The sequence below is a fragment of the Schistocerca piceifrons genome, chromosome 6, assembly GCF_021461385.2.
Source record: "Schistocerca piceifrons isolate TAMUIC-IGC-003096 chromosome 6, iqSchPice1.1, whole genome shotgun sequence".
NCBI classification, from domain to species: Eukaryota; Metazoa; Arthropoda; class Insecta; order Orthoptera; family Acrididae; genus Schistocerca; species Schistocerca piceifrons.
This window is the reverse complement of record NC_060143.1, coordinates 148402667-148426718: the sequence shown is the minus strand read 5'-3', so window position 1 is coordinate 148426718 and position 24052 is coordinate 148402667. Positions and strand designations below refer to the sequence as shown.

General features: G+C 39.5%; 1 protein-coding gene across 2 annotated transcripts; it reads left to right on the top strand.

Moving 5' to 3' along the window:
• Nucleotides 1-1118: 1118 nt before the first annotated feature.
• LOC124802841 (chromatin modification-related protein EAF7) lies at nt 1119-14909 on the top strand. Of its 2 annotated transcripts, XM_047263860.1 has the most exons (4): nt 1119-1226; nt 1322-1547; nt 1741-1862; nt 11323-14909. In XM_047263860.1, the coding sequence occupies exons 2-4, from the start codon at nt 1448-1450 to the stop codon at nt 12100-12102; spliced, it is 1002 nt and encodes a 333-aa protein (XP_047119816.1). In that variant the 5' UTR covers nt 1119-1226; nt 1322-1447; the 3' UTR covers nt 12103-14909. The 2 variants fall into 2 exon arrangements, with proteins under 2 accessions (XP_047119816.1, XP_047119815.1); XM_047263859.1 differs by having other exon boundaries at nt 1151-1547.
• Nucleotides 14910-24052: the final 9143 nt, after the last annotated feature.

The following is a 24052-nucleotide window of genomic DNA, read 5'->3' as shown; positions in this document are numbered from 1 at the left end:
AAATGACACTATTTGTTGCAGTCTATCTATCTCTTTCATGCACATTAAAAGGTAAATCATTGTAGTAGCTGCTTGTTTTCAACCTGAATAAATTAATAAAGGTCTCATTATCAACGGAAATTACTTTGAATATACCATAATCACAAAGTATTATTTTTTTTAAAAAAGAGCCCTCTATTAACGGAATGGTACTAAAGCTCAAATAATTTGGTTCAAGATTTTGGTCCACAGAATCCTCAACAATTCACAAATTTACTCCAGTAATCCCCTCCTGCACAAATTTTATTTTCTAATAATTGGAAAATTATGTTACGCATGAATGCTGTACATCAGTAATGCAGTCGCTCGAGCTGTTAACGAACACAAATTTAAAAATGTAATTAAAATCTGCCTCATACTACCACGGTTGCGATTTCACTAAATTCCTTGCACAATATATTGGAAACATAAGAGACGACGACAAATTTTTATCACGTTAACCACTGTCATTCTTGACATTGAATTTTCTCAAATTACTGCCCATTAAGTAAACAATGCTGTTAAACACTGTTCTGTAGAAAAGTGTGAGCATGTGTTCGATCTCAGGTTTATGGAGCGTTCGTAGAGTAATGAGCTTTTCTACTCTTACACTCATACAGTTTGTAAGCTTAGTTTCGTACACGAGCAAAACTATGAAATGACATATGGTATAATGGACGCTATTTCGCATCTTTCGTCGACGTGTGCTCAACGAATCTTGGAAACCAACTCAAAAAGTGTTACAGATTACGTCTCTGCAATGACACGTTCACATAATCTGGAATAGTTATTGACAGATCAGCAGAGCATACACAAATATCCTATTTTACGTTCAAATAATCGCTCCATGGCTCTAGGCTGCAAAAATAAACAATATAAAGCTTCCTGCCTTTCTCCAACACTATTTCACTGAATGTCAAAACATTGATGGGCAAATATTTCAAGACAGTAAAATCAACAATAAAATAACAATTATCCTGAAAGTTATACAAGACGCTACTGCAGACAACTATCCTAATAATCGCACTGAAATTACAATAGCTACACCCTTTTATCTTCGTTTGTGGTATTTTGATGCACGGTGTTGGTAAGAACCACCTGCAAGGTAAAGGTATGCACGTGTGACTGACTATTTAATATAAACAGTGTTGTATTTTTCGATTGCACGATTAAGCACATAATCCAGATGCACTGAAAAACGTCATCGGGTACTCACGGATATTCTTCGTCATTATTATCCTAATAGTATAGGAAAAGTAATATTTAAAATGAAACTTACCTGCCGGCTGGCCGTATATTACAGGTGTCTTCTGTGAAATTTGAATTGGCGTTCGAGGTTTGTCTTTTTTAAATCGAGTATTGTACTTTCGATACAAAATTCGATTCGCAGCAGAAGGCTGGTGTTGTAGTGCCGGATAGTGCATTAAAAATGGTGGTGAAAGACAAAGAAGAAGTTTCCGAGCAGATAGAATGGAATGTTGAAACAGAAGTGCAGTTATTTTATGCTATGATTGGCCACAAACCCGTTGGTGAGTAGTTTTCATCCTTCCCAGTCTTCAACGTATCTATTCTCCCTAACCTAAACATATGTAAACAATTGAAATGGAATTGTATAATTTTGTCGTTTGGCAACCATACGCTTTTTTAATGAATGATAGTACTGTAACTTAGGCAAATTACACTGCTCCGGCTTTCAGTTAATTCATTTTGTGTATTATTCAGGTGTTAACAAGCACTTCCAGATGGCTTGCATCCTTGAGAAGTTCAGAAATGCTCTGAATAAAGACGTTTCATCAAAAGTTATATGGGATCATTTGGACACAATGTATGACATGCAGGCCTTGGTATGTGTGCTTATTTGATATGAACCAAATAGCAATAGAATCTCTCTCTCTCTCTCTCTCTCTCTCTCTCAATCTCTCTCTCTCTCTCTCTCTCTCTCTCTCTCTCTCTCTCTCTCTCATATTATACGTTCGTGTGTGTGTGTGTGTGTGTGTGTGTGTGCGCGTTTTGAGAGAGAGAGCTCTGCCAAATCTTCTATCGGTGAAATCTTGTGAACATATATGATTGAGGTTTTGTTATGTACTGCTAATCATGGAAGAGGAATTCCAGACCTTGGTTGTTGTACTGCAGACTGATCTATAGCTTAGCTTGAGGTCTAGGCTATGTTGTGTAAGATAGAATTTAGTTGATAGTTGGCAAAGCTAAGGACTGTGAATATGAAATAAAAGTTGCAATACCAGGTGATCTGTGACACACCCCAATGCCTATGTTTGCATGACATTTAACTCAATTTTCGTAACAAATAAATGAAATTGAAATGCAAAATCAGTAAAGGTTTATTACAAAACAGGTAAATCTCCTGTCAGTATGTTGGTGCTGATACAGTACATCTATTATGAAAAATGCATGGAGGGCATTAAATATTTCTTATCAGTTTTCTTTTTAATCTTATTCATTCACTGTTACTACTTTTATCTATTAACAACAGTCTCCAGATCAAAAACTGACATAGCAGCAAATGTAACACGTAATAATGCATATGTTGAGAAAATATCCCCCATCAGAAAAAGTAGTTTTCTTTCACAATGCATGTTTTTTCATGTGCCGTAAGATGTCGAATGGCATGCTATGTCAGTCTGAAGATGATTATTGTTAAGATCTGAACTTTGTAATCAGTCATCAATTTCAGTCTGTCCACAGTATAAATTGAGATTTTAGAGAATAGTTCTTCTGGTGTATTGCGTAATCACTGTCTTTCTGCAGTAGTTATTCAGTATGTCTACAAACATTATTCAGTGTACTTTACAGTGAATACAGTAAGGGACAAAGTCTCTTAAAATCTCATAGATTATAGTCTGTGTGACACCAAGCTCCATGTCTGAGCATGTACAAGTATTTGCACATCACGTAAACATTATAGAGATGGTTACTGTCATGCTGAGTCAGTATAGATAGTTCAACATGCTATTAGTGGACTCGTGCAGCACTGAACGTTTTATCAGAGATTTTACAGTGAATAATGTCCTCTGGGTCACAGATAACAATGCAGGGGTCAAGAAGAAATTTTTGGTACTTGTCATCAGTTTTGGCCAGTGATGTAATGTCAATGGCTGCTGTCCCATCACCTTTTGGTGCACATATTCATAGTTTTGTTGTTTGCTGATGAAGCCAGTAAATGTTATAGCAAAAGAAAACAGGTTGTGGTGACACATTGATCTGTAGCTTAGCGTGAGGTATAGTTTAGACTGGAAAATAATAGTTTAATTGTGAGTTGGCAAAGCCAACAAATGTGATACTAAAAATACCTGGTTGCGGTGACAGACTGATCTATAGCTTAGACTTTTAAATTGCCAAGAACATTTCGTTGTTGTCGCCATGTTGTTTTTGGTGTTTGTCAATTCAACCAGTGATTAACTTCGTGAAAATTAACTGACTGGCACTGCCTAACTTCAAAATGTAATATATGATGTAATTGTTAGATAACGTCAGATCTTACAGAGAACTACTGCTGTAGATTGGTCATAGAGGCCACTTGCAGAATAAACTGAAGAGAGGTTGTAGGACACAGTTGTCATTATTCTATAGCCAATGAGAAGCCATTACTGTATTAAAAGGTTTCTTCCTATTACATTTAAACTTTGTATGTAGGTTTTCACAGGCTGGATTTGTCTTCCAAGTCTGCGCCAGTTCAGGTTTTCCACCATCTCAGAGATGGCCCTCACAAACCTGTGACCTTTCCTGCCATCCTTCTTTGTATAGATCCAAACTCTCCCGTCAGTCCTATTTATTGTGTGTCCCGTACACTTGAGCAAAAGCCTAGGCTGGGTCATGTGAGTGTTTTGTAAGCAATCTCCTTTGTAGATTGATCGTATTTTCGCAGTATCCTGCCAATGAACTGAGGTCTGGCACTTGGTTTACGTACCACTGAGCTGTGTGAATGTTCTGCTTTATATCTTCTCAAACTGTTACATGCATGTATTTGTATTACTTGACAGGTTCCAGTTGTGACTCATTGTAGTCAACAGATGATAAGTTACATTTTGTTTTGTCAGCTGGAAAATTTTACATTTCTTACTTTTAATGTTTGAAGAAAATTGCCACTCATTGCATCACTGCAGAATGTTCTGAAGTCTGACTAAATATTTGTGTAGCTTTTTTCAGACAGTACTTCCTTGTAGATAACTGCTTCATCCACACAAAATCTGAGTTGACTATTAATATTGTCTGCCTAGTCACTAACATACCACATGAACATGAATGGTCCCTTGGGCATACTGAAAGTTACTTTTGCATTAGTTGCTGGCTCTCCATCCAAGATAACTTGCCACATTCTCCTGACAAAGAAATCCACAATCCACTCACAAATTTTACTTGCTACCCCGATTGATCATAATTTTTTCAGTAACGGTTGGTGTTTTACTGAGTTAAATGCTTTCCGGAAATCAAGAAATACTACATCTACAGACTGCTTTGATTAAAGGCTTTCAGTATGTCACGTAAGAATGGTGCAGGCTGGTTTTCACATTGTCAGTGTTTTCAAATCCTTGATGCTTGGAATGGAGGAAGTAATTATATTCAAATACCCATTTGAGCTCATCATACGGTGTAAAAGTCTACAACAGATGATTGTCAATGGTATGGGATAGTAGTTTTGTGGATCACTTCTGCTGACGTTACAGACAGGTGTGACCTGCTCTTTCTTCCAAATAATGGGAAAAGTTTTTAGTTAAAGAGATCTATGGTATACTATTTTTAAGAGGGGCTACTCACCTGCAGGTGCAAATTCGGTGTAGAATGTGATAGGGTTTCCATCAAGCTTGAATTTTGTTCAGCTTTGGCAACTTCAGCTGTTTCTCAGTGCCAATGACACTATCTGTCTCACTCTTCTTTGTTACTCTGATAGAGTTAAACTGTGGTACACTTCGTGATTTTTCTTTGTGAAGAAACACTTTAAAACAAAGTTTAGTACTTTTGCATTTGCTTTGCTTTCCTCAGTTTCAGTTCCTGTGTTATAAGTGACTGTCTTGACATTAACTTTGGTATCACTGATGCCCTTTACATTTAACCAGAATTTATTTGGGCTTCAAGAGAAGTCTTTCAATATGCTTCTTCTATTATAGTTGTTGAAGGCTCCATGCATTACCCTTCTGACAGCCAGATGCATTTTGGTTAGCATTTCCCTGTTTATACTCTTATGCTTTGTTTTACACGTGTTGTGCAGTAGCCACTGTGTCCCTAGAAGTATCTTTACAGAGATTGTATACAATGGACTGTCCCTTCCATCACAAAACTGTTCCACTAGACACATACAGGTATGTATCCAGTGCGTGGTCACCTGTTCTTCTAAACTTAAACTCCTACCACACTCACTCTAAATGTTCCTGGTGAGACCTGAATGTTTTAACTTCGTAATTGAGTTATGACGTTATTGCCTCTTTGTCTAGTTTGAAGAACATGTAACAATGTCTTCATCTTTTAGTCACAGCTGCCTCGTGGTCATTACTACTAGTTTCCAAGCAGACATCTTAAAGAGGTCAGGTGTATTTGTCATTAGATCTGATGTAGTTGCAGCATGAGTGGGCTTCTGAACCATCTGTTGTATTAGTTTTGTATATTTTTAGATGGCACAATCAAGTAGCATTTTCAGTGCCATAACCAGCTTTGACCAGCAAGTGTTCATCTTCAGACCAAAGAACCATTCTCCAAGAACTTTTCATTGCTTTAACAGTATTGTATTGTTGACAGGGCAAAGGAAGCAGCATTCTTAATGGAGAGCAATCTACAGATTTAAAAGTATGTTGAGTGCACCCTAGGGACGTGTGACGGGACCATTACTATTCACAATATGTAGAAATAATGTAGTACATAACATGGGAAGCTCCACAATGTTATTATCAGGTGATGCTGTTATGTACAGAGAAGTCACGGTGCTGAAAAATTGTGGTGAAATGTAGGAAGAGCGTGGAGGATTGATGCGTAACACAGGGATTACCAGTTGACCTTCAGTATAACCAAATGTAATGTATTGGACATGAAGAGGCAGGATTACACATTATTGCGTGATTACACAATTACTGAACAGTCACTGGAAGCTGTCACATCAATTAAATATGTGGGTGTATGAGTTTAGAGTGATTTCAGGTGGAACGATTGCAGGGAGGGCAGATGCCAAATTGGGAGTCATGTGTAGGTAGCGTATAAAATGTGCATTCAAACAGTACTTAAGTATTGCTTGTCAGGCAGGGACCCTTACCAAACAGCGCTGATAGAAGAAATAGAAAATATCTTAAGACAACCAGTGTGTTTTTTCACAGGTTTGTTTAGTAAGCAAGAAAAAGTCACAGGGATGCTCAGCCAACTCCTGTGGCAGATTCTGCAAAAGACACATTGTACATTACTGTTAAAATTTGTGGAAGAGTCAAACAATGTGTTGCTTCCTCCTACATATCTTGAAGAAGACCATGCAGCCAAGATTATAGAGATATTTGAGCTCTTATAAAGGCTTACAAACAATCATTTTTTGAGTAGACAGTTCACAACTGCAACAGCAGAGGGGGAAGTGTCATTGGCACCCAAATAACCCCCACCACTCACCATAAAATGACTTGTGAAGTATAGACATACATGTAAGTGTAGAGCATTGCAGGATTGCAAGAATTGCAGTGTCTTATCTAGAGTGGGTGACTGCAAACAGCATCTGACCCAGAATGAGCATCAGAACCTAGCTGGAGCACTCTTCCTGCCTATGTGGAAAGAAGTGAGAAGTTGCCACACTACTTTATTAGACGTACATAACATGAACCTTTGTGTAAAAGATTCCAGAGTTAAATTTTCCACTTACTCAGATCTCCCAGAGGGGAATTTACCAAGGCTGTATACTGAGAGTGAAAAAGGGGCGGGGGGGGGGGGGGGGTAGAGGAAAAGGAAGGAAAGGAAAAACCATAATGGTTGGAACATGGAATGTGCTGACACTTCTAGAACAAGGCAAATAATAATAAAAAAAAGTGAAATGCACAAATCAAACGGGTTGTACTTGGTATGAGTGAAGCAAGGTGGGGAACTGGTGGAGAGAGTAAGTTTTGCTACTTATAAGAGAGCTGGCTCTTATAAGAGTTGGAATACTAATAGTCAAGAAAATAAATGGAAATGTCATAAGAGTTTGAGTGTAAATGAAAGACTGAAAGCTAATTGACATCCTGACAAAGAGTTAGAGGAGTGCTATGAGTAGATAGGGAAAGTAATGGAAGAGGAGGAAATAGGAGCATACATAATAGTTATGGGAAACACAAATGCAGTTGTGTGCGAGGGAAGAGATAGGGCAAATTTCTTCTGGAGTGACAGTAGTGGCTGGAGGAACAACAAAGGATAGGTGTTAGTAAACTTCTATAAAAGGAACAATATCATGGTAGGAGGCACCTTGTTAGAGCACCACACAAGTAGGAGGTAAACTTGGAAATCAAAACTCAATGACTGTTTATGAAACCAACAGAGGTCTACGAATAGCTTGAGAAATGCTAAAAGTTACCAAGGAGCAGATATCTGCTCAGAACACAATCTAGCTATTGGAAAGCTACATATTATTCTAAAGATGGTCTAGGAAGGTACAAAGAGGGTAACATTAAATTTACAAACAATAAAGAAAGAGGGAAAACCTGAAGTAAAAGATTACTTACGGGAAAACTGAGAATCAGTGAGCCAGGCAATATTTTTGATTGACTGAAAAACTTTAAAGAGTTATTGGAACAAGTGCTATGAATAAAACCTAGAGAGAATGGGGAAAGTATGGATAACAGACAAAATGATTTGTAAAGTAGAGGAAAGAAGGAAGTGAAAATTATAAATACTGTATAAGACCATAAATAATAGCATTAAGAAAGCTGATAGGTTGAGCTAGATAGAAGTGAATTGGGAAGAAATTAACATCAAATGATTTGTTAGAGATGACAGGTATTACTTAGTTTATAAAGAAGCATCGGGGTTGATGTGCGAAAAGGAGAGATGAAAGAGGGTCGTGGAGATAGAAATGGAGGATTGTAGGATGGTTAATGAATCTCACGAAGTAAAGGAGAGATGGAAATAATATGTCACTTTGTTATATGAATACAGTGAAGACAAAAGTCAGAGCAGTTTGAACTGGAAGTAGGTAGGGCAACAACATTCTATTTGAGTGAGTGGGAGTTAGCTCATAAGGAGGTGAAAAATGGGAAAGACACATTGCTTGCTGTATTGCCTGCAGAAATATGTAAAACCTTCGATGAAAAAGGAATGGAATAACTGTTAGAAATAAGTACGGGAATATACTGAAATGGAGAGTGGCCTAACAACTTCGATCTCGGTACCCTCCAAAAGAAAAACAACATAAGAAAATGTAAGGAATATAAAACTTCAAGTCTGACACCACATGCGACCATTGTTTTACTCAGAGTGGTAAACAGAAGGATATATAGCAATCTGAATAGCTTCATGGGTGAAGAGGATGTGGTTTCAGAAAAGGGGTAGTCACAAGAGATGCTGTAGGCTTACAAAGTCCTTGGAGAAAGGTACATTGAAAAGAATAAGGAGTTAATGCTATTTTCATTAATTTGGGAGAAAGCCTTTGCTAGGATGAGGTGGGTGAAACTTATGCTTAACCCAAAAAAAAAAAAAAACACTCCATTGACTGGAAAAAAAGTAAAGTGGCTAAAGAGTTATATTTAAGGAAAAATCTGGAGTTGCTTTCTCCAGCAACGGGACATGTCTGTATCCAATAGCATTCATATTACTGAATGAACACAACATATTTGTTGATAATTTTTAATTTTATGCGATAAAGATTGAGTGTTAATATTAGTGAGATTGCCAGAGTGTGGATGTAAATATAAATGGGATTTCGTTTTGCCGATGAACTCGAAGAAAATAAAAAAATATATATAAAAAGCTGACACATCACAAAGGATTTATCCAGATGGGACGGATATCAGTAGAATTGATGTGCATGTACAGACAAACAAATTACAATTTCAGAAAAAAATGGAAAAAATGGGTGATTTATTCAAGGGAAAGAGCTACACAGATTAAGCAAGTCAATAATGTGTTGGTCCTTCTCTGGCCCTTGTGCAAGAAGTTTGGCTTGGCATTGATTGATAATAGTTGTTGGATTCCCTCCTGAGGGATATAATGCCAAATTCTGCCTAATAAGTGCAATAGATAATTAAAATCAGGCTGATTGGAGGACTTTACACATAACACCCCAAATATGACCAATTGGGGAGAGATCCGGCGACCTTTCTGGCAAAGATAGGGTTTTGGCAAGCACAAAGGCAAACAGTAAAAACTCCCATCATGTACAGGCAGGCAATATCTTGCTGAAATGTACCCCAGGATGGCTTGCTATGAAGATAAACAAAAAGTGTAGAAGATCATTGACAAATCACTGTGCTGTGAAGGTGCTGTGGATGACCATCAAAGGGATCTTCCTGTGAAACTAAATGGCACCCCAGACTATCACTCCTGGTTGTCAGTCTGTATGGTCAGGTTGGTATGCCACTGCTGTCTGGGGCATCTCCAAGCACGTCAGGCATTTCCAGACACATCTTTACTATTCATCAGCACTCATTTCAAAGTGGTGCTTCTCACTGAAGACTATTTTACTCCACTCAATGACATTCCAGGCTGAAGACTTGTCTGGAGACATCCCAGACAGCGGTGGGATACTAACGTGACTGTCACGTACCATACAGAAATGAGTGATGGTCTGATGTACATTTCGTTTTTACAGCAAGGGCCCTTTGGTTGTCACCTGTGGCATCATTACAGCACAGCAGTACGTTGGTGACACTCTATGCCCTGACCCCTCCACCTCCACCCCTTCCCCCCTTCATGGAGAGCCATCCTGGGCTTACATTTCAGTAAGATAATGCCTGCCTGCACACGGTGAGGTTTCTACTGCTTGTCTTTGTGCTTGCCAAACCTGACCTTGGCCAGCAGGATTGCCGGATCTCTCCCCAATTTAGAAAATGTAAAGCATTATGGGCAAGGCCCTCCAACCATCTCATGATTTTCATGAATTTGGCACAATATGCTTCAGGAGGACATCTAACAACTCTACTAATTGATGCCAAGCAGGATAACTGCTTGCATAGGAGCCAGTGCTGGACTCACATGTTATTGACTTGCTTAATTTGTGAAGCTCTTTCTCTTGAATAAATAACTCAGTTTTTCTAAAATTGTAATCGTTTGCTTGTATGTACATGTAGATCACATTTGTTGATTTCCATCTCATGTGGATAATTCCTTCATGCTGCATCTTTCTTTCTTTCTTTCTTTCTTTTTTTGTCTTGGTGTATGTTATATGAATTAAAGCTGTGTGCTGCACTAAGGCTATGATCCAAAACCTTGCTGTCTGTGGGCAAGGCTCTAACCCATTTAATTTCCAAATAAGACACACAACCCATCCTCAAAGCTTCACTTCTGCTAGACATCAGTCTTATTTTACATACCTTATAGAAACTGTCTTTCGTACCTTGCTGGAACAACACTCCTGGAAGAAAGAATACTGCAGAAAAATTGTAGGCTGTGACTAAGCTATTTCTCCACAATATTCTTTCTTCCAGCAGTCCTGTTCCAGCATGGTATGTGAGTGTGTCCATGAGATATGGAAAGTAGGAGTGAGAGATAGCAGCTGTGAGGACAGATGGAGAGTCATGCCGGGGTAGCTCATTTAATCTTATCCATAAGTATCAAGTTTCTGGGTCCAGTCCAAGTGGCATACAGTTTTAATCCCAGGAAATTTCAAAGCAGCACATTCTCTTCTCAGAATATTTTAATGAGCCCCCAATAACCATTGGTTTTTGAAAAAAATCGCCATCAGTTTTCTCAGAAGGAGAAACACCCTACTGACTGCTTAATTATGATATCTTTGTGTATACCTAAATCATTTGAGGTGATGCTGGAAAAGGTCCTGTAGAGAGTTCTCAGTAGATGCAACTGCCCTCCCCCAATCTGTCTCCAGTTAAGATAACACTCTATCTCTAATGGCTGTGATGTAAGTGACACGTTAAACTTCAACCTTTCCTTTCTAGTACCTTAAAATTTCCTGACATTTTCTCATTTTCATATGAAGTAATAATGCTTGTGTCCAAAGCCAGTGCCGATCATTGGAATAGTGCTCTACTTTGGTTTGAAAATATGTTGTTTTAGATTGCTTATAAGATTGACATTACTTATATTTTTTGTTGGCAACTTTGTTCTGCTATTTTCTTTTGTACATACTTTTGATGCCACTGTTTCTTTTCTCATCATATCTTCCTTTTATCTTTCAAGGATGACACCGAGAACCTGCCCTTCCCTAATGATGATAAGGACTTTTGTCTTCCTGAAACAGAGTTTGGTGATTTGATGGAAGAAAAAGTGAACTCGGGCTCTAGTATGGAACAATCATCCACTGATAATGAGGTCAAGAAAGAGCCAAAAGCTGTGAAAGATGTGATTAAAAAGGAAGTGAACAACAAAGAGGTAAAGGAACCTGTTGTGAAAAAAGAAGGAAAAGAAATCAAAGACACATTCAAGGAAATAAAGAGGGAGTCCAAGGAACATACAAAGGAACCCAAGAAAATCAGCAAAGACAAAGACTTTAGAAGAGAAAGTAAAGACAGTAAAGATGGAAAAAAGGAAAACAAGAAGGAAGTTAGGGAAACACCGAAAGAAATTAAGGTAGAATCTTTGGAGAGTAAAGATGTCAGGTCACATAAGGTACACCGAACAAGCACAAAAGAAAGAAGGGAGAGTAAGAAAGATGATACAGACAAGGATGATACTGCAGCCACGTCTTCCATAAAGAAAGAACGCTCCAAGGACTCACACGAACATAGACAGGAAGATACCCCAAAACGTATTGCTAGTGGTGTTGGGAACAGTAGCAGTGGTGGGGGTGGTGGAGCAAACAGTGGGAGTGGCACTGGTGGAGGTGGTAGTGGTAGCAGTAGTAGCAGCAGCAAGCGTTCAACAAGGGGCGCTCTGAAGCCAGATGATGTAAGTTCCAGCAAGTCATCGAGTCCGATCAGCGCACCTACTCCTCCCCCATACAAAAGGAGAAGAACATGACAATTACGGCAGTATTAGATGCTTCCAAGTTTTGTTTTGTGAAGCACCTTGAGACTTCAGTATTTGTATTAGTAATGTCTTAAACAGCTTTACATCCAGAAGGAATAATTTCTCTTTCACAAAGAGATAATTTTACCATTCTTTAAAGGAAGTAATGTTTCTGTGTGCATGCATGAGTTGAAATTACAAATGCAAGTAATTCATGTTGAGGAAATTTATGGTTAAATGGGTCCAGGCAATGATATTTCAAGTTACATAACAGGAAGATGAAATCATATAATCCTAAGAAGATCCCATACCAATGTGTATAAATGACCACTTGTGGGAAATATGAAGAAGCTTACAGAAAAAGATGATGGCAACTTCTGATTCAAGACAAACATCCATCGCTCTCAACAGTGACTGTAATCTTAACCTCTTCGTGTACTGGCAAATAGGCTGTGTTTGATGTATAAGACATATTACCTTGCTGGTTGGTGTGTGTTTTATGCAGGCTATGAAGCTTGTTTATTTGTTCTGTAGAAACAATGTTGTTATATTTTGTTGTTCTTTGCTTTATGTAAGAAAACACAAATTTTCCTGTGATTTGGTTGTTTGAAAATGTGGATTGTGACTTCAGTATGGTCTTCTGCTTTTATAATTAGTAGTCTTCATGAATCTATTCTACAGCTAAAAAGTATGTATCTCAGTAAGATCTGACTATAGGAAACAGGACATAATTGTGTTTTATCAGTTAAATTATTCAAGTATTTATTTAACATATTGTCTGATCATAAATGCAATGAAATATTTTGTGTACAGAGCTGCCAAGAAATAGATGCATTGTTGCATGCACACCGTAATCTAATGCAGTATTTGAGTAGCGAAATTGTGTGCAGCAATTAATAAAAGCATGTTGTGTTCAGCAGAAGCAAAATCATTGATTGTGAATGAGGTTTGTATCAGTGTGAGAGTGACATAGTTGCATAATTTTGACATCAATTCAAATGCTTTATGGTGCTTGATAGAATTAGAAAACAAATCTTAACACACACTTTAGGTACAATAGGTATCTGTTGAAATGTCACACAAAACTGGAATTGGTTCAGTTAAATGTGCAACGTTTCTGTAGTACAGAATAATCTATAGATTTGAAGTTAGTTATAAATATACAAAATATTGGCTATAGTGGTGCATTTTAAAATTGGCTCAGAGACTGGTAATAAATATGTTCTTAATAATATCAGTCGCCACAAGATAAAAAAAATAAAAAAAATGGATTCTGAAATTTTCAGAACTATAGAAGTTGAATGTAGAGTAATTCAAGGAATTAAAAAATTCTGCGGAGAAATAGATTCCTCCGTGGATTCCGTATTATCAAAAAAGCAAAGACCATACACAAGTATTTCCAAGATCAATGCAAAGACAATTTGGAACAATACTGAGCATGAAACTAATAAACTTAGCCAGGCAAATGATGATCTTTATTAGTTTCTCCATGTTCTGATGGTGCTAATTCTGCTACTGTAAGTTCAATTAATAAAAATCTGCTCTAGTTGCTAATAAGAATGTTATGATGCCCACAACCTGTTTGACATTGCCTCTTTACAGCATATTTTTCAGATCTCTGTGAAAATGACCTGGTGTAAAGGCCGAAAACAGTCAAGGACTTAAGTTCTTATTACCAACTGGAATGGTTTTTCATTAATTAAATGATCAACTAACTAATGACAGTGTGGCGGCTGATCTGAAATTCAAATCATTGGCCACAAAATTTAACGAATTCTTCCTGAAAATAGCTGAAAACATAGACAAAAATTGAACCATCAAAAGACATTGGATACTTTGCGAACAGACACGCGTTTCACCAAATCAACTGTTAGAGAGATCACAAAAATTATGAGGACACTGAAAAGCATTAACTCCCCCTGGTGATTCAGTTGAAGTATTTAAATCTAGTGCTGGCTTCACAGCCCCCCCCCCCCTCCCCAACCTCACACACACACACACACACACACACACACACACACACACACACATATGTGCACACATACATATTTCAATTAATCTTTGCAATCATTCAATAAGTCAAACTATATTTCCTCAAAAGCTGAATACTAACAGTTTATCATGACTAGTACTGACTGACTCATGCTGATAACTGTGGTGTTACTTTTAGATTATAAATAGAAGAAAAGATGTCTTTTGAAAGGAAAAAGAGAGCCCCAGCATTTCAGGAAAGTTTTTGAAATGTGGCACTACAGAAGAATGCTGAAGATTAGATGGGTAGATCACATAAAAATGAGGAGGTATTGAATAAAACTGAGGAGAAAATAAATTTATGGTGTAACTTGACTAAAAGAAGGGAATGGTTGATTGGGCATATTCTGAGGCACCAAGGAATTGTCAGTTTATTATTGGAGGGAAATATGGAGGTTAAAAATTGGTGAGGAAGAAGAAGAGGTGACTACAGTAAGCAAGGTCGAATGGATGTGGATTGCAGGAGTTATTCAGAGACCGGCACCGGATAGAGTAGTGGGGAGCTGTATTAAACCAGTCATGAGATTGAAGGCAACAACAACAACAACAACAACAACAACACCACCACCACCACCACACGTAAATGAGTTGGCTTCAGTGGCTGTCTCTACCTGTTCGAGTGTAACTCGATCCGGTCCTCACTCCTGAAGGACCTCCTTTGTGTCTGCATTCTGGAACATTATTTATGAATTAAAAATGAATGAATGAAATAGACTGTGACACAGTAGTTTCAAGCAATAGCATTTTTCACCACTTTTTCCTGTATTAGTCCCATAGAACAGTATTTCTTGAAATTAAAAAAAAAAAAAAAAAAAAAAAAAAAAATTGTACTACCATTGCTGATGTTTCCAACACAGTTCGCATTAATATGAAAAGTAGCAATTTAGTTTTCTTTATTTACATTGTAGTGAATATATCTGTGATAATACTGATTAATCCTTGTGTTGTTTCCTTATAAATTGCAGAAGTACTTTCTGTTCACACAGCTTTTCTGGCTGATAGCTGTAGTAGGAGCTTTGACTATTGGCTCTCTCTTAGCTATCAGACATAATCCTTTATGGAATGTAACAATATTATGAAAAGGATGGTTGCCTCTCCCACACAGCAGAGATTCTAAGTTGCAGAAAGGCACACCAAAAAGACTGTCAGAAAGTGAGCTTCCGGCCAACAAGGACTTTGTTGAAAATAGACAACATACATGCACACACGCAAACCCAACTCACGCACACATGACCACAGTCCCTGGCAGCTGAAACCAGACTGCAAGCAGCAGCACATGATAGGAGAGTCAGCCAGGTGGTGCGGAGGAGGCTGGGTGGTGAGGGGGAAGGATACCGGGGCAGGTAGGTGCAGTTGGGAGATTAAATGGTGGGCTGGCGGGGGAGGGTGACAGGAGGGGGGTAGTGAAAAAAGAGAGAAATAGAAAGACTATTGGCGAGTTGGTGGAATAGAGGGCTGTGTAGTGCTGGAATGGGAACAGGGAAGGGGCTAGGTGGGTAAGGACAGTGACTGATTAAGTTGGAAGTCAGGAGGGTTACAGAAACGTGATATATTGTAGGGAGAGTTCCTGCCTGTGGAATTCAGAAAAGCAGAAGTTAGTGGTAAGGATCCAGATGGCACAGGCTGTGGAAAAATCATTGAAATGAAGAACTTCATGTTGCATGGCATTCTCAGCATTGAGGTGGTTTTCGTGGCCACAGTGTGCCGGTGGCCATTCATGCAGACAGAGAGCTTGTCGATTGTCATGACCCCGTAGAATGCAGCACAGTGGTTGCAGCTTAGCTTGTAGACCATCCAGATCAAACCTGCCAACCGCCAGCAATACCTCCACTTCGACAGCTGCCACCCATTCCATACCAAGAAGACCCTTCCATACTGCTTAGCCGCCCATGGCTGACACATCTATTGTGGTGCGTATTCCTTCACAGACCACACTTACCCTCCCAACCTTGTACAAAAACAGATCTTCCTTGCCTTACCTTTCCAGTCACCCAACACCTCCCACTGTCCAGCTACAGAGGAGCATTCCCCTTGTGACTCAGTACCACACAGGACTGCAGCAACTGAATTACATTCTCGGCCACAGTTTCAACTACTTCTCATCGTGCCTTGAAATGAGAAATGTCGTACTCGCTATCCTTCCCACCCTTCTCACAGTGATACTCCGCCATCCACCAAACCTACGCAATATCCTCATCCATCCCTATGCAACAACTGCTCCCAACTCCTTGCCTCAAGTCTCATACCCCTGTAATAGACCTAGATGCAAGACCTGTCCCATACATCCTCCCACCATATACTCCAGTCTGGTCCCAAACATTACCTACCCTCTCAAAGGTAGGCCTACCTGTGAAACCAGTCATGTGATCTAAAAGTTAAGCTGCAACCACCGTTCTGCATTCTACGTGAGCATGACAACCAACAATCTGTCCGCATGAATGGTCACCAACAAACTGTGGCCAAGGAACAGCTGGACCACCCTCTTGCTGAGCAAGCCGCCCAGCAGGAAATTCTCCATTTCAATGGCTGCTTCACGGCTTGGGCCATTTGGATCCTTTCCACCAACACCAGCTTTTCTGAATTGCACAGGGGGGAGCTCTCCCTGCAATATATCCTATATTCGCATAACCCTCCTGGCCCCAATCTTATCCAGCCATTGTCGTTACCCATCTAGCACCTTCCCTATTCCCACTCCAGCCCAATACAGCTCTATATTCCAACAACACGCCCTCAGTATTTTTACTCCTCTCCTTTTCCACTACTGCCCCCTCTCCCCCCCTCCTTCTAGCCTCCTGCCTGTACCTCATCTGTGTACGCTCCCAAAAGCAGCACTTCACTGTCCCCCACTCCTACTCTACTATTCCTCCCTCTCCCCACCTCAGCCTCCTCCGTATCTCCACCACCCAGTTGTCTGTCCCGTCATGTGCTGCTGCTCAGTCTCACTTTAACTGCCAGAGAGTGTCTTCGTGTGTGTGTGTGTGTGTGTGTGTGTGTGTGTGTGTGTGTGTGTGTGTGGGGGGGGGGGGGGGGTTTCTATTTTTGACAGATGCCTTGTTGGCTGAAAGCTCACTTTCTGACAGCTTTTACAGCTTTTCGTAACGCTTGCATGCGATTCAGCGTCTCCGCTACACAGTGAGTTGCAACCATCCTTTTTGTGATATTGAGACATAGTGCTTTTGACAGATGAAGAAAAAAAAGCACGCGCGTGCACACACACACACACACACACACACACACACACACACACTCTCTCTCTCTCTCTCTCTCTCTCTCTCTCTCTCTCTTTCTGCCCTATGTCCCAGAGACAGACAGTGACCATATCATTGTGTGTGTGTGTGTGTGTGTGTCTGTGTGTGTGTGTGTTTTATTTTTTTTAAGGACTTTGTCAGAAGCTAAGAAACTTCAAAAGTGTACTTTTAAGTGTGTTGGTCCACTACTCAGCATCACTGTGAGATTCTGATAATGAGTTACAAAATATCAACTATGAAGTGAAGTGTAAAATAAGCAGCAGTTGGAAGTGACGAGGAACTAATAGTTAAGTGTACATATTGATGTTACAAACAGTGATTGACTGCAGTAACTTGATGTGTTTTAAAATGTTTTCTACATGTAGTGAATTGCTATTTACAGTGATTAGAAGATGAAACTAGTTGTAGAAATTTTTTGCTGAGTCAGCAGTATTTTGTTCACAGATTGAAGGGCATTGATGGCCCTTTTAATATTTCAATAAACCAGCCATTATAGCCAAAGGTAGAAAGTGTAGTAAAGATTAAATTGTGTTTAAACAAATGGTGTGAGTAACCTTTCTGTATGATATTTTCCACACAGCCTCCACCAATGTTGAGACAGAATTTGTAAATAAAAATAAAAAAGGTCAAGTAACAGGCAGTGAATAGTATGTGTGCTAAATGAACGTCTCTGCAAAAAGTGCTGTTAAATCTTCAGTCTCACTTGTAGTATATGCAGTGGCACTAAGGACAGTAATTTCAGTAAACTGATGTAAGTACCTGCACCATCAAAATCACTGCATGTTAAAAGGGTATTACATTTTGGCCTAATGAATGCCTTAGAATAACTAAAATATGATTTGTAAATGTACACAAAATCTCTCCTATTTGGAGAAATGGGTTTGGTGTTGTGTATCTCCTATTGAGTTGGATCTGCAATTTGTGTGTAATGATAATTTAAACTTACTTTATGGATGGACAGGCTGAGACTGGAAAAAAAAATTCAAAACCTATTAGTGTGTTTGTCAATTTTTCTGTGATATTTGTGTGTGATACATGACGCTCAAGATTTTTGAAAATATTTTCTAGGTCACAATAAATTAATTTAATACGGATGTAGTTATTTTGTGAAATAATTCCTTTCTAGTTACTCAGTGACACATTTCTGTACCCTTCTGGGAAAGCAGGATGATTAAGTTTAAATGGACACCTTCCCAATTACTGGTAAGTAACATGTCATAAACACCTGGAATACGAAATTGTTCCCAGAATCTGAAGAGAGCATCAGGCGGCTTTTTTCCAGGAGCAGTCCTAGAACGCACTTCCAGAAATAATTGCCACTGTCACTGGTCTCAGCTTTAAAGTTGTGTATTTGGGTTAAATATTATCTTTTGCTTTGAAATAGTCTATGTAGCCTGAAGATACTGCATGAAAATTATGTTTATGTGATACTTATGTTGTGCCTGTATAAAATAGTCATGTTTGAGTCAACTGGATGACTTTGACATCTTGCCTCAGTATTTAGACTGCCAACTATTCAGGCATCTTCGGGTGATTGTTTCATGCTGGAGATTGCTAGTTCATGTCACTAATCTTATACCAAAAACTGGTGCAGAGTGCCAGTGTGGCAAAGCTACATGGGTCATACCACACACACAGTATGTGATAGGTGCATTGAACTTCATTGCCAAACTCATCTTTCACATTCCAGTAAATCAGCCGTAGATGATTGTATCTGCACTGGACATTCTGTGGATTGTTCTGCCACAGAAATACTGGCTTTGACGAGATCCTTCTCGGATGCAGTTACTGTGGAAATACATATGGCAGAAGATATTGTTAATTATGTAATGCCCTTTCAACTGAATAAGGCATTAGGATCCAATGATTCCTTTATCATTAGAAACAGGATGTATAAGGTCCAGGAGAACTGGGAAATCCGGGCTTTTTTTTTTATCTGGGAGAAAACCAGAAATTTTTTTAAAATTAAGAGAATTTTTCGTTGTCTTAGGCTCGAGTTAAATTTTTGTAAGTTTGGCTGGTAAGAACAGATAGTCTAACAAAGAATTTTACTGTATCCCGCTACTGCAGAATAATACTAAAGCAATAAAATGTAAACGACAGAATAAAACCAAAATAAAACTTAAGTTGCGAAGGAAATGCACAATTTACCACAACAAAACACAGTTCAAGTAGCCAGAAGCAAACTGTGTCAAAGGCTTTAGGATGAAGACAATAGAATATTTCGTATCAGCAAACTACTTCCGATGAGCGTGACGTAATAATTGTTTACAATTAAGTTCATTTTGAGTAGTCAGCGGGCTCCTGCGTGTGCACAGCTGAGGTGCATATGAGCAATACCTTCCGCTTCTGGCTACTTGAACTGTGCCTGCAGCAATATAAGAAGCAGTCACACTACCCAGAAATTTTTTTCTGGTGCACCTAAGCTGTCATATTCTTGCATGCACAGAGCAGTTTGGGTTGTAGAGAGAGAGAGAGAGAGAGAGAGAGAGAGAGAGAGAGAGAGAGAGAGAGAGAGAGAGAGAGAGAGAGTGTGTGTGTGTGTGTGTGTGTGTGTGTGTGTGTGTGTGTGTGTGTGTGGTGGGGGGGGATAGTGACCTGTGTTGGGGGATAGTGACGTGTGTTTACGTGTAGTGATTTTGCTGCATTTTCTTTGTTTACACTTCACACATCAAATGAAAACAAAACGGATTTTTGTGGCCGGGAGGTACCAAGGGAATTAAGACATTCACATAGTTATGGAAGGCTAAAATATGTTTTCTGATTTTATTTTATTTCCACATTTTTGGCAGTCAAGCATTAATCGTCTTGCACAACAACGATGCTGTTTTTTTGTTAGTTTACTGAATAAATGTGGCTTTCATTTATATTTTCTGCAAATACAGTCAATTTATAAGAAACGAAACATTCCACACTGTTGGCTAGTTTCAACTGTTCACTGAATTTCAAGTACACCATTTTATCTTCTGGTACGTATGGCATTATGCTACAATAAAGAACCAAACACGAGACAATACATTACTGGTACTCCAAGAAAATTTCGTCCTGAAAAGCGCACTGAAAACCTTAATTTGAAGTTGGGGCCTACTTCATTGCAGATCTGTATATATGAATGGGTTTTTCAAGCCGAATTATGTATTTTGGTATGGTTTACAAAATTCGTATGATCTTGGAGTATCCTCTGATGTCTTTCTTTTTTACCGTCATGTAAGAACTCCTAATGCCATATGTGTACGAACATACGGGCTTCCTATGTCATCGTAGCTGCCCACGCGCGGTAACATCTGTTTTCTGAAGCTCTCTGGCATCTGCTGAAATGAACCCATTTCAAAGAAGTCATGGGAAAATATTGCGAATGGTTCTTTGAAAAGCATTATTTTCAAAGGAAATTTTCTTTTACACAGTATGAATTACGTTATGTGTGAGAATGTGCAATGAATTTCTTAAATCACAGAGCATTTGAGTCTCATTTAAAACTAACACTTTGAGTACCACTTACTTGGAATTATTTCGAGCCTAGAAGACTAGATATTAATGTCATTGTTCAAAATTTTACCAGCACATTTGTGTGACGTATCTTAAAGTGTAACACACACTAAAAAGACCAATATTATATGTGAAAGCATAGCTTTTCTTGTAGCTACATTATGTACATTAATTTAAACCATAAACTTTTCCAATTTGTGTGTTCATGCAACTTAACAGTAATGTTGCTGTTGGCTTACTACATCACGTATCCTATGCTCTGAATACCTGCTGTCGTTGGCTGGCGATATCACATGATGTGATTAGCTTACAAAAGCGCATCGCAATATCTATTTCAATGCTTTGGAAATTAATGTACTGTATTTGGTGGAATTCGAATGTATACTCTTGTAATACAGAGAGATGCAGCGTATTGTAATATGAAAATACACAGTGTACATGTTGCCCTACATCAAAGATATTTCTAAAATGCGCCCCCCCCCCCCCCCCTTGCCGAATTTTGTTTTCTAAAGTGCCGGGAAGTTGTACAATGGTGTATAAAACCGTTACTATTAAAAGGATTGATGTTTTTACTGCTCCGAGGGAAACTGCACTGTTGGTTATCATGGAGAAAGTGTATTTTTTACCTTGGAAGACTTGTATTTTCATGTGGGGAAAAGTGCGTTTTTAACTGGGAGATCTGGGAATAATGTGGGAATTTATTTTCCTTGTCTGCGTATACACCCTGTAGAAAGAAAACATTTTATGCCTAATGAAACATCTAGCGACAGGTAATTTTATTAATTTGACTTCTGAATTTTTTTCCTGCATGCCCACATTCACACAGGCATACAGTATTGCCTTTACCTATTTGGCTGTATTCCATACATCAATCAGTATTTGGAGTGGGCACTAAACTCGGCATGTAGTGGCTGCCTGTGTATGTTAGTCACGACACCAGTTTTTGGTATCACATTAGCAACACTTAATGGCAATTTCAAGTCTAAAACACTATCCTGAAGATGGCTGAATACTTGTCGGATGAAATATCGTGTCAAGATGATTGAAAGGTCCACAAATGTGTGCAATGGGCACAATATTTTGGTGATCAGACATGTTGCCATCATCAGGGGCACTGACGAACTGAGGTCCTGAGGGCATGCAACCAACTTATATCCCATCCTCCCACTAGCCGTTTCCTCTGTGGCCACACGGCGGTGGTCATGGAGATGCTAGCATTAATGTCTGTGGTGGCGTTGACGTAGGTGCTCTGCCTGTCTTGGTCATTAGATCAGTTTGTTTGGTACTGGTACTTAAGCCTCGACAAGGTTATAGCCACGGTCTTGGTTGATGAGATCATCCCTGGTGCAAATATCTGGGGCCTCTGTAATGACACTGTCCCAGTATTTGCAGCTCTGTGCCAAGATCCTGATATGTCCGTTCTCCATCACATGATTCTCGGACAAACATTGCTCTGTGACTGCTGACTTGTTGGGATGAATTAGTTAGTGTGTGCCTCTGGTTTCTTGGCAACAATGTTCGACGTCTGTCCACTATATGTCTTTGCACATTGACACAGAATCTGTTATATGCCGGCCTTCCGCAAACTGAGATCATCTTGACGCCTCCTAATAATGATGTTGTTTCACAGAGCACGAAAAGACAGTTTTTATTCAGTGCTTCTTCAGTATGCATTTGATTTTTCCTGATAGTGTTCCAGTGTACCATATAAAAGCAGTGGCTGCCTCTTCCTTAGTGACTATTTCCTCTTGCTGGCTGCGATGGTCTAGCGATTCTAGGCACTCAGTCCGGAACCGCGCAACTGCTACGGTCGCAGGTTCGAATCCTGCCTCGGGCATGGATGTGTGTGATGTACTTAGGTTAGTTAGGTTTAAGTAGTTCTAAGTTCTAGGGGACTGATGACCACAGATGTTAAGTCCTGTAGTGCTCAGAGCCATTTGAACCATTTTGAACTACTTCCTCTCCACGAGTTGTACTGTTGTGGTGGTGCAGAGTGTGTGCCTAATCTGCCACTCCGGGTGCCCGTTTTTTCTTAATACAGTTCTGAGATGTTCCACCTCCTGGCGCAGACACTCTGCATTTTAGATGGTGTGCACCCTGTCTAGTAGTGTTTTAGAACCCTTTTCCTTTGGGAAGGGTGGTGGCAGCTGTCTGCATTCAAATGCAGGTCAGTGCATGTTTTCTTCTGATACACATCATGACATAGGGTGCCATCAGCTCTTCTCTTGACCTCGACTTAGGAATGGTAATCTTGCTTCTGCTTCGGTCTCGTAGTGAATTTGGTGTTGGGATGTATGGGATTCAAATGTGTAAGGAAATCAAGGAGTTTGTCCCTTCCATGGGGCCAGATGACAAACACGTCATCCACATAATGGAAAAAACACCTGGTTTTCCATTTGGATGATGCAAGGACTTCCTCATTGAAGTACTCCATATACAAATTTGTGACCATAGGCACGAATGGGCTGCCCATTGCAACTCCTCCTGTTTGTTCATAGTCCATTAAACAGAAAATAGCTTGAGGTCAGGACATGCTGGAAAAGGTTGGCGGTCTCCTGGCAACATCCAAATGGAAACCCGTTTGCCATATTCCAGATTCCGTGTCAATGTGGAAAGACATATAGTGGACACACATAGAAGATTATGGTTGGAAACACCAGAGGCAAACTCAACCATCGTATCCCAACAAGTCAGCGGTCACAGAGCATTGTTTGTCTGACAGTCACGCAAAGGAGTACAAATGTACTAGAATCTTGGCACAGACTTCCAAATACTTGGACATTGTTGTTACAGAGGCCATAGAAATTCACACCAGGGGTGATCTCATCAACTGAGATTGTGGCTATAATCTTGACGAGGCTTGAGTACCAGCACTGAGTTGAATTAAGAAGACTCTCAGCAAAGTACACGATCTGGGAACCAGATCGGACAGAGCACCTATGTCAGTGCCATCACAGACGCCGATGCTAGAATCTCTGCGACTGCCGATGCTCGGCTGTGGGTGCAGACTGCGGAGAAACAGCTGGCAGGTAGTGGGGTTACAAGTCTGTGTGTGCCCTCGGGAGCTCAGTTTGTTAGTGCACGGTAACATATCTGATCACCGAAATATTGTGCCCGTCGGACTCTACGAACCGGCAGTGGCCCCGTGGACTATTTGATCAACAAATATGCTGGGAGAAACTGAAGAATCGTGTCGT